The sequence below is a fragment of the Crocuta crocuta genome, unplaced genomic scaffold (assembly GCF_008692635.1).
Source record: "Crocuta crocuta isolate KB4526 unplaced genomic scaffold, BGI_CrCroc_1.0 scaffold197, whole genome shotgun sequence".
Lineage (NCBI taxonomy): Eukaryota > Metazoa > Chordata > Mammalia > Carnivora > Hyaenidae > Crocuta > Crocuta crocuta.
In genome coordinates this window covers 9,503,065-9,513,248 of record NW_027532002.1, presented here as the reverse complement: position 1 = coordinate 9,513,248, position 10,184 = coordinate 9,503,065, and the positions used below count along the sequence as shown (strand labels likewise).

The 10,184-nt window shown below is 37.6% G+C and overlaps 1 protein-coding gene across 1 annotated transcript in view; it reads right to left on the bottom strand.

The window, feature by feature from the left end:
- Window positions 1–2,761: 2,761 nt before the first annotated feature.
- The window catches only part of SKAP2 (src kinase associated phosphoprotein 2), a 173,081-nt gene continuing 165,658 nt past the window's right edge, over window positions 2,762–10,184 (bottom strand). The window contains exons 13-14 of the mRNA XM_077775366.1: window positions 5,091–5,192; window positions 2,762–4,717 (exon numbers count right to left, since the gene is read on the bottom strand). Of these exons, the coding sequence (XP_077631492.1) occupies window positions 5,100–5,192 (93 nt within the window). The 3' untranslated portion in view covers window positions 2,762–4,717; window positions 5,091–5,099. The remainder of the gene's footprint in view (window positions 4,718–5,090; window positions 5,193–10,184) is intronic.

Below are 10,184 nucleotides of genomic sequence, written 5' to 3'. Positions count from 1 at the left end.
TCTCACCTTTGCAAATATTCACAAGCTGACTTGCTGAGCTTATCACCTCCTTCCCGCCATCACAGACCTAAGCTGGCCACTGGTATGACTAAGGCTACTTTCCACATTTAGGGTTCCTTTCATCTCAGGGAGTCAAAGCATTCCAGGTGACATAATAATACAACTTTCAAGAAATAGAGAATTAAGGTTAAAAAAAAAAAGACCGAGAAAATGAATTACGGTTGGATTTGGCAACCACTGTGAAACTTCCCACTTTCAGAAATTCCTTTTTGATCCTTTCAAGGCTGCAGCTTCCAAGATCCGATGGCCTTTCTGACGTTGGCCAGGTGTGTGATTCGGAATGTAATAGAAAGTGAAACTAGATCCCCTGCCCCAAGCTGCCTGGGTCGCTTGTGTCTTCTTCAAAAGAGTGACAGCACTAAACAGCAAAGGAAGGCAGGAAACCTCGGAAGGTGAGCTGCCGCACTCAACTTCGTTTTGCACCATCTCCTTCAATTCCATTGCCACCGATCAAATCCAGTCCACTTGTTGATAGTGTTATGGGGACAATGAAACTACTTTTAAAGACTCAAAAGTCACTGGGTGTTATATGGAAACCAATTTGACAATAAACTATTTGTAAAAAAATAAAAATAAAAATAAAGACTCAAAAGGGACTGATCTTTTGACTAAGAGAATATTGGCAGCCAGAAAGCGGACGTATTAACGGATAGAGGCATTTTTCTCTACTAGGTATAGAAGTTAGACTCTTCTTAAATCTCAAGTCTTAAGAGAATGATAGGGTGCCAAATCGGTTAATTAACAAATATTTACTGGACACACACCATATACTCTGAAGTACCATGCTGGCGATAAATCTTGCGTTTGTGTCCAAGTAACAATAGAGCAGATTCTACTAGGGAAAAAAAGAAAAAGCCCTTCAAATCCAGCGTTAATGAAATGTCATTCCATGTTACTGTGATAATATAATTTCGTGAGTATTTATCTCATCACAGCAAAATGTTATACAGGCAGGGGTTCTAACAGATATTCTAGAACTCAACTAGAAGGTGGTAACCAGTATATGTTGGCTCAAACTGAGGACATCTAGACATTCCCGGTTGCCACACCAGGGAATAAAGTGTTTAAATTATGCATTTGAGTGTAGGTTAAGTTCCTAGAAAGATACTTTAATAATATATCACTTATTTGTTTCTCTGTATTTTGGAATGCTCAGGATTTGACTCACAAACTAAGCCATTTTAACAAATGCTGTGTTATGAATATTAATTATATTCCTTCAGCCTGAGTCAAGTTGTGTTTTCTATGGCTTCATCATGTTTTAATCTCCAACACCTCCTTTACCATGTAGACTGCTTTTCAATACTCATGACTCTCTTGAACTCGAGAGGTAAAAGTGATTTCTATACAGACTGTGTCTATAATTCTATTCAACTGAAACACAGACAACGGATCTATTCACAATTTAGCGGTACTTTTCTTGATTTAGAAATTCTCGCCATACTTCACTCGGTCTCACTGGTGAAGTTCAAACTTTTAAACTGCACGTATGCTCAGGTCCATTTTCTTACAGTGGCTGAACGGCAAATTTGGATCTCTGATAAAGAACTCAGTTCTGGTTCTGCGTTTAATCATGACCCTGGAAGGTACCAGCCTCTATGACGTGAACGGCAATAGTTTCGATGGGAGAAATTACAGGAAAAGTAGAAATCATAAGACTGACGAGGGAATCTTACCTGGAAAACATTTGAGAAACAACTGAATGAAATCTCTACTCTTCATCCTGTTTGTACCACTAATAGCAACCCACCCCCCACATGTATAGATTTCACTTACAGATGGTTGAAAAGCCATTTTCTATGATCCTGTGATACTTTATGCAATTATCTGTAATTAAATTAACACAAGGTAAAAATAGTCAACTGAAAATAATATAAAGTATTCGGAACAATTACGAGGCTAAGCAATGTTGTTTTTCATAAGGGAAGGTGTCACATGCTACAAAGTGGCACAACCAGAATGGAGCGAGCTGTGGTTAAGTGTAAATCCTATAGCAATGAAAGTCATTTGTATTATCCTTACTTCTTTGAATAAATTCAGATGACAGCTCTATTTCATTTCTTCATTCAGTTTGGAGGCCAGATGGCATTAGAATCATTTACTTCACCTTGTTGTGCTTAATTACTACAATCAACACACTATTTTCCAAATTAATCATAACAAAGTAATTTCATTAGTAACACAGCAGGCTGTTGAATTATTAGCATCATAACAGTTTGCAAACAATTAAACTTTATTTGAACCTTAAAAATTTGCAGAGTGGAACATTATTGTAAGATCTAATGGCAATAGAGTACAAATTCAGTACAGAGCAAATAATCAAGCAAAATGCTATATAAAATATGACTTACAATCACCTTTGAAAAAAATTAGCTCTCTAACTGTTCATAGAAAAACAAATAAAAGCTAAGCAAACATAATGAGAACATAGCAATTAGCATATTTTCTAACAAGCCATGTTGTTTAAATTCACATTAATGATATTATTATGATCTTGAAGAGAGTGTGATATACTGTCAAGGGTGCAAAGAAAAGTTTCTCCCTGATAGTTTACTAATGATTTCGCCACATGAATACAAAGGAGTCACGCACTGAAAGTAATGATTATTTTTCTTGTCACTCTAATTTTAAATCTTTGGTTTCCTTTCCTATCTCCCACCTATATTCAAGTTAAACAAGAACAAAGGCCACAGGAGCTCTGGACAGAAGAAACACTTTATTTCAGTCTGGATTGTCTCCCTTCACAGAGAGACTATCTGGCTTGGAATTGTTGGTCATCAGTTGGCAAAGGACTCCCTCTCCTGGTTTAACTGTAAAAGGAGGCAAAACTCTTACACGCTTTACATTCAGCTCCAGTTGGTGCCTGAGTGGGGGAGGGGCTTCCTAGTGCTTTGGGATGCGATGAAAAGCTGCTGCCACCTACTGGCCGAGCACGAAAATCTTCCCTTCACCCAGAAGCATGAAACCTGTATCCAGAACCAAGATTGCATTTTTCAGGGGAAACCCACAACTGCTTTTGCTTCCCACCTCGCAGGCTTTGAAAACCAGACCACTAAATTTGGCTCCGGTTGTCTCATTTTTGCCGAGATGATTTCAACCTGCTCCGACAGACCTCTATTAGGAACAGGTCAGCGAGTGCACACATTCATTTCTGAAAGCTTTAACTTGACAATGTCTAATTTGTGTAAGTTAGAGTCGACCCACAATCTGAAATATGTATTTCATCACATTTGAAATCTGATGATCACAGTATTGAGAAGAAAACGTTAAACTTAAGTTCTGAAATGTTGTTTATAAACAGTTTTCTATAAATAAAGTGGGGGGTTACATAGTATCAGTTCACTCATGGTTAGAATCTTTATAAAACAAACGTCTGAAAAGTTCAACGAAGGTAGTACCCCCAATCGATGATTCGAAATTAGATGAGTCTATTTACATCAAATAATTAACCAATCAGCAGTACATTTTGATATATATCAAGGCCACGCTGCAAGTACCTTATTGGCATTTAAAATACCTTTGATTTCAAATATATACAGAAAGGTAATGTAATCATTCCACAGATCTTGCTCCGGCAGCACAACATATACGTCCAGCGTCGGCTAACACTCCCTCTCCATTCACCTGTTGATACATGTTCCCGCCATGATTGCTATGCTGTCCTCTCTGAGCCCTTCCTTTTCTTCTGACTCCTCTGAGAAGTGTAGAGGAGACTCGGACCTGGGGCTCTCCTGCCCTGTGCTGGGATTTCAGCAGCACAGCAATGATCAGGCAGGATAAGGCAGTGCTCTGTTAGGTCTTCTTAACATTGTAAATACACAGAGACTCTTTACGCCCTTGTGTTACGCAGAAAGGGTTTTCTTATAAATTTTTTAAAATTTTATTAAGTTTAAACAGAACCGTGGTGGAAAACATTGGCAAGTCCATCCTCTAATCAGGACGTTTGCTCTTGATAAAGGGCTTTGCACGGGCCACGGTTCTGGGCTGCTCAAGTGTCGTAGGCATCCGCACACGAACATCAGCAGCTCTATCCTTTTTTCTTTCTTGTGGCTGTATTTAACATGAAGGAAACTTTCCAATCAGTCAAATTCTCTCATGAAAATATGTTACTTCTGTGTGAAAGATAAGCACTAAGATAGATCACCTCCAAAGTGTTAACAAAGCTACATTCTTGAGAAAGCGTCTACCTACCCAAAGTTCGCATGATATATTCAATTAAGATTTCTATGAAATTGCATATTACATTCTAAAATATAATTGACATCCAACGTGAAGAGAAATTACTACAACTCATAATGAAAGTAGCAGTGACTGTGGGGTACACATCAAATTGTGCTGAGTTCTTCACACAAATCAAATGAGTAAATAACTACATTTATTTCTTAGCGAAGTAGCAACAGGCACAAGTTTCCTACCTGCATCTAGTTTACAGTAATATTCTTTATTTAATTTCACATCAGAGGAATATTATAAGGAATGCATAAAAATAACACTACAAGACAAACACAAAAAGGTTATGAGCTGCCACGCAGGCTTTCGAGATGATTCTAAATCCGAAGCATTTAACTGACTAGCAGAAGAATCTTCCTTTGCTGCAGGCAGAAAGGGAGAGTTGCATCTTAAGTTCTGTCTTCAGTTGAAATGTTGATTTTTCCTACTTAGAAAGAAAAATTACATTTTTAGCCCAGGAAAGATGAGTGTTTACTCAACATCTTGTCAATTCAGCTCCTCAGAAAGACCATAAAAAGTGATGTTTTACTCAAGAGGAGAAGGTGTGGGAAAACATCCAGTCACTAGCAAAGGGACTTTCTCGAAATAAATCTATTTCCAAAGTAAATTCTATGAGATTATTTAAAAATTAAACCAGGTTTTCTAAAAAGAAAAAAAAAAAAGGAGAAGAAGACGCTGGGAGAGCACGGTCTTCATGCTCTCAGAAAACTACAAAGACTTTTTAAAAGACAGGGACTCATAATGCAGAGACCAAGAGAACATATGAGCTATTACAGAATATTGGATTAAAATGTACTTACCCAGGACTCTCAAATATCATACATCTCCATTATGTAGGCTTTCGGCACCAAGCCAATGGCTCCCTTCATTTCTCCTACCCACCAGCCATATCTATTGTATTCCTAATTGAAAACAATATGCAATATTAACCTTTAGACTGGTATAAGTACAATGTCGTTTATATGCAACTTCTTCAAAATGTTATTTCTTTTTATAAAGTTACAAGAGCTTGAGCAGCAAACTGAAACATTTTAATCTTTTTTTGTTTGCTTCTGGACACTTAAAAATGCTGTTAGGCAAAGATTTAAATTAACATATAAGACAAAGCCTGTTCATTACTCTGTAGAGAACACAGAAACAGTCACTTGGGATAAGAACTCAGCAAATGAAACCACACGAGGAAGTCAGCTCCCTGGGCCNNGCCTGGGAGATACCTTTTCTATGCAAACACCAGTGCTAGATGCTAGGGGTACAGCCAAGATGCTTAGGATACTATCTATGCCTTCAAGAAGCTTATCATCTAGCAAGGAAAGAATTACTTTTTCACAGTAAACGAATTCCTAGCTGAACTCATATGACTGAAAATTATTTAGATTGGCGGGCTAGGCCCCTTCTTAAGAAAAATCTAGTATGTGAGTATAGACATTTTAAACAGATAAATGAAAGAATAAGAAAACACTACTAATATCCACAAATGTTTGCTTTATAAAATAATTTTTAAAGGCTCCCTTTAAAATAGCTTCCCTACGGCATTTAGTTGAAAAGCTTTTATTGTTGCTTTCAACTAATCACAAACTATATTAGATAAAGGATGGGTGGTAGGAATGTAAAGGTGGTGTTAGATTCACCCTTATGGGAGAAGATCAATAAGGAATAAAGTATCTCAAGTTATAATGGCAAAATATTAATCTAGCTGTAAAAAAGAGTGATCGATGAGCTGCTTTTGCATTTACTTTGCAACGTGAGATAAACCTATACCTGTGTTTCTCCCCTTTGCCTCCACTGACAGATCCAACACTGCTTTAGGCATCATGAACACTCTGTAACTGGCCTCATATGTCTGCCAGATTGACTAATGTATTTTTATCTCAAATTTATTTATGTTTAGTGAGATACAAACAAAGTAAAATGAATTACAAGTTTCAAGAATAATATCTTCCAAAAGCAATACTCGGCAAAAGCATTTGTAGGACCCAAATTTAATTTTTCATAGAAGATAAATTTTTAAAATCAATCCCAAAAGTAATTCAATAGGCTATGATTTTCCAACATCTGAGTCCTAGATAAATGTGCATCTGCATATTGAGTTACAGGTGGGGAGGGAATATTCAGACTAGCACAGACCTAATAACATTTGTATTGATTAGTATGCTATTGACCATCAGAAAGGAAAATCATATAATTCTTCAATACAAATGTAGCAAAAACATTAGCATGTGTGCATTGATAATGTAGTCTATCAACAGAGAGAATGCAGGATTAAAATCTATATGTGCTTTTTAAACAGTGGGTTGTACCAGAATTCAGTTTATTGGGAGGAAAAGGTGGGGGGTGGGGGGCGGTTAAGGCTAACCCTGTACTTATTATGAGGGCACAGCTCTGGCTTATTAAGACAGGGGACTCAAGGTTTTAAGTTTAAAAGTTCAATGATGGTGTGAATTTAATGGATAAAACTGTCTAAAAGCAATGAAAATAGTCTGATATCCGAACCTAGTGATAACGACTAGAATCTGCGTAGGATATATTTATCAGAAGAAAACACCAACTTACTGAAAGCTATGATTAGCAACCATTATATCTTAATAGGTACCTAATAAAACTGCCCTTTTCAATTTTTAAGGCAATGAATACAATTAGAGCCTAATGCTTAATAAAACAAATGTATTTAACCTTCGAGATGCAAAAGGCCTACATTGTAAGATTTCAAAGTGGATGGTTAACAGGCGCTGTCTGAGTATGAAAGCTCTACCCAATGTCAATGTAAGATTTTTTAAAAATTGATTATTTGTAAAAAGTAAGGGAACTAGCGCCCCCAACAGGCAGAGAACATACTCAGTGAGAAGGCATATTAAGACCCAAATCTGCTTTCAGAGACAAGCACTCAATCTGGGCTACCAGGTTTAAATTCAAATACAAACAAGAATACTCATATCATTTTATAATATTCCACTTTGGTTATAATCTGTACTCTCAACTGAGGACATACTATTGTTCTCAAAAAGCTCACTCAGTCCAAAGCTGAGAAAATTGATTTTCAACAAATCATTTCACCAAAGGACCAATGACACACTTCACACTTGAGAGAATTCTGCCTGATGGTCACTGGTGAGACTCATTAAATAGAAAGTACACTGGGAAATTGGGGCGGCGGAGGGGAGGGGCTTCTTCGGCTACAAACAAATCCCTTAAAAGTAACATTCTAGGAAAAAATAAAGTTTCAGACTCAAATTCTCTTAAATGCTTCACTTCATTTAAAATAGTTCCAAAGCACATGAAATTTGCTCATACAAGTACTCGAAAATATCACAGGTTTGCATCAGAAAAGGGTATAAAATAAAAACTAGGGTGTTCTGTACTTTACATTTGTAAAGGATTCCATAGAATACTCCTGTGTGGAATTAAGAGGCAAGATAAAATACAGTGAGGTGAAAATCTAGTAGGCAAATTTATGGATTTACACTGTGGCCATTAGAGTATGTTGACAAGATTGCAAACACAGAAGCTTTTACTTTTATCATTACCGCCCTCCGTACGAGCCTCGTGAGCAACATGAATCCCAATTAAACCATTTGCAGCCTATAAATTGGAAAGAGGATGCTTCCTGGAGTACGGTGTTCTAAACTTGAGCCTCAAGATTCAGTATAGCTTTCTTTCGGAAGAAGCAGATGTACCTCTCTGTCTCTCCTGTTTGCCACGCCCAAACAAACGTGACTACAAATGGCATATTACTTACAGTGGAAAGAATGGAATCCATACAATGTTGTCTTACTGTCTTATTAATTATAGTAGTGTCTTAAAAGTCACAGGTGGGTCATTAGAAAAAAAGATAACCCTCAAACCTTATCTTGTTGTCCAACAAAAAAAAAAAAAAGAAAAGAAGAATAAAAAAAAGAAAGAGACAAAACAAAACCATACCAGGCTGCCATCTAAATCTCTGAAAGGTTAGGAAGCATACTGTCATCTTTATGGCATTCGAGATCTCAGGTACAAGAAGGTCTGCCATCTGGTATCCCTCACCCTACTCGGCTCTTAACATCAACTGAAATGCTAACATAGGCAAGTGGCTGTGCTTCAGGAGGACTGATAAAATAATGAAGAGTCCTTTAATCTACAGGAAACCATTCCAGTCAATTTATAAGAAATATTGCATCCCTTTGCAGGACGTGTAATTATTTTCTATTAATCATGTGCTATAAAGCTACATTATGCGGTTATTCTGTTATCACTAGAAAGAGGCCTGCAGTCAGCTTCTGACAATGTTAGGTAATTACTAACACAGAGCTTCTTTCTCCGCCCGTAGTAATGCGATCAAGATCCAGAGGTGTAGTGATGCTTACTGTATAAAAATAGTGCTCAGAAGGAATTCAGCATCTGCAAAATGGAAGGCCTCCAGGCAAAGTGCAATGCGGCAGGCAAGGAAGCAAAAAGAAGCCAAACTTGCCCGGTAATCCAAAAATAATCGGAAAGCAGCCCTGCACAGTTGGGCTCTCATCCCTCTGTTTTCAATGTTCATGCTGTTGAAATAGTTTTTTATTTGTTTTGTTGTGTTGTAAAATGTTAGGCCTCCATTAATAGTTATTAAGCAACAAACGAAAGCGATTATGTAAGAAGCAAGGGGAGGGGACTGGTTTTGATCATGTGAAACTGATGGTACATGACATGACAGCCAACATATGCCCATGTTTCCTCATTCGCTAAATCTTCGTTCTCTGTCCATGGATTATCTCACATTTAAATACTTAAATCAGGTCCCAGCATTCACTTAAATCCTTCTCAGCACCATGATTCTCCTTTCTCAAGTATGTTAAGCCACCTTCTGCAAAGAATGTCATCTTAACAGGAAGTTGAGTCACTAACAAGATTCCATGATGCACCCCCCTTTCCAGAAAATAGTTACCAACCTGTTGGGATGCAACAGGTGTCGAATGGGTGAAAGACTATGTGTGCGTCCTATCTCCGAACACACATCTGTGCTTCAGAACATACCAGCCTTTTGCAGAAATGGGATTAATTTGATTCACAAAATGTAAACTGCACTGAGTTTCAGAACCAGAGGACTTCACCACTGATTTCCAACTATTCACTGTGATAGTCTCAGCTTTTCACAAACATTGTAGTAGTGTGAAAACCAGATACCTATGGAAAACACAGAATCACTTTCTTCAAGGGTACCTCTTCAATCTTTTCCTTTTTACTATCTCCAGTTAAAAACTTTATAAGAATCCCTTCATTTCTCCTACATCCATCATTTCATCCTTTAAAATGCACAACAGGAATCTGACAATCCCAGTGTTCTACTACTATGATCTATACATGAACTCCTTGAATTTTCATCTCCTAAGCTGATAAATGAGGAAACTGACACTAACACTCTCTAAGGTCCTCCGTGGTGTCTGAACACCACCCTCTCTGAACCTGCTTTAAGACACCGAGTCTCTCAGCGGCTTATGGAAATCAACCTCATTACTTTATAATTCACTATGCAGGTGTGACGTTGAATTACGCTAATTTGAAGAAGTGCTATTTTTTTCCTCCGTGCACTGTGCACTCCATTTTTTAAAGCAGGAGAGACAGACAAGCAAAATGAGTTGATAGTAGGAATTCAATTCTTACAACAGATTTTAGTTTATATTCCAGAGTCAAGACTCATTTAATTCACGTTTCTACACAGGCCACGTTTACAATACCACACAGTAAAACTGCTATTCAGACTGATGATTCAAAGATACTGGTAGGCAAAGAAAAGATCAAATCGTATTCGGTAGAAAGTAGCCTTGGTACCCGGTGTATTTCACCGATGTGTACACAACTCCGTTAACTGTTAACTGCCTTACCCACCTGTCTCTATTCCAACTGTCGCCGCTCTGGTTCGGCCCTTCATTGCCTCCCCCTGG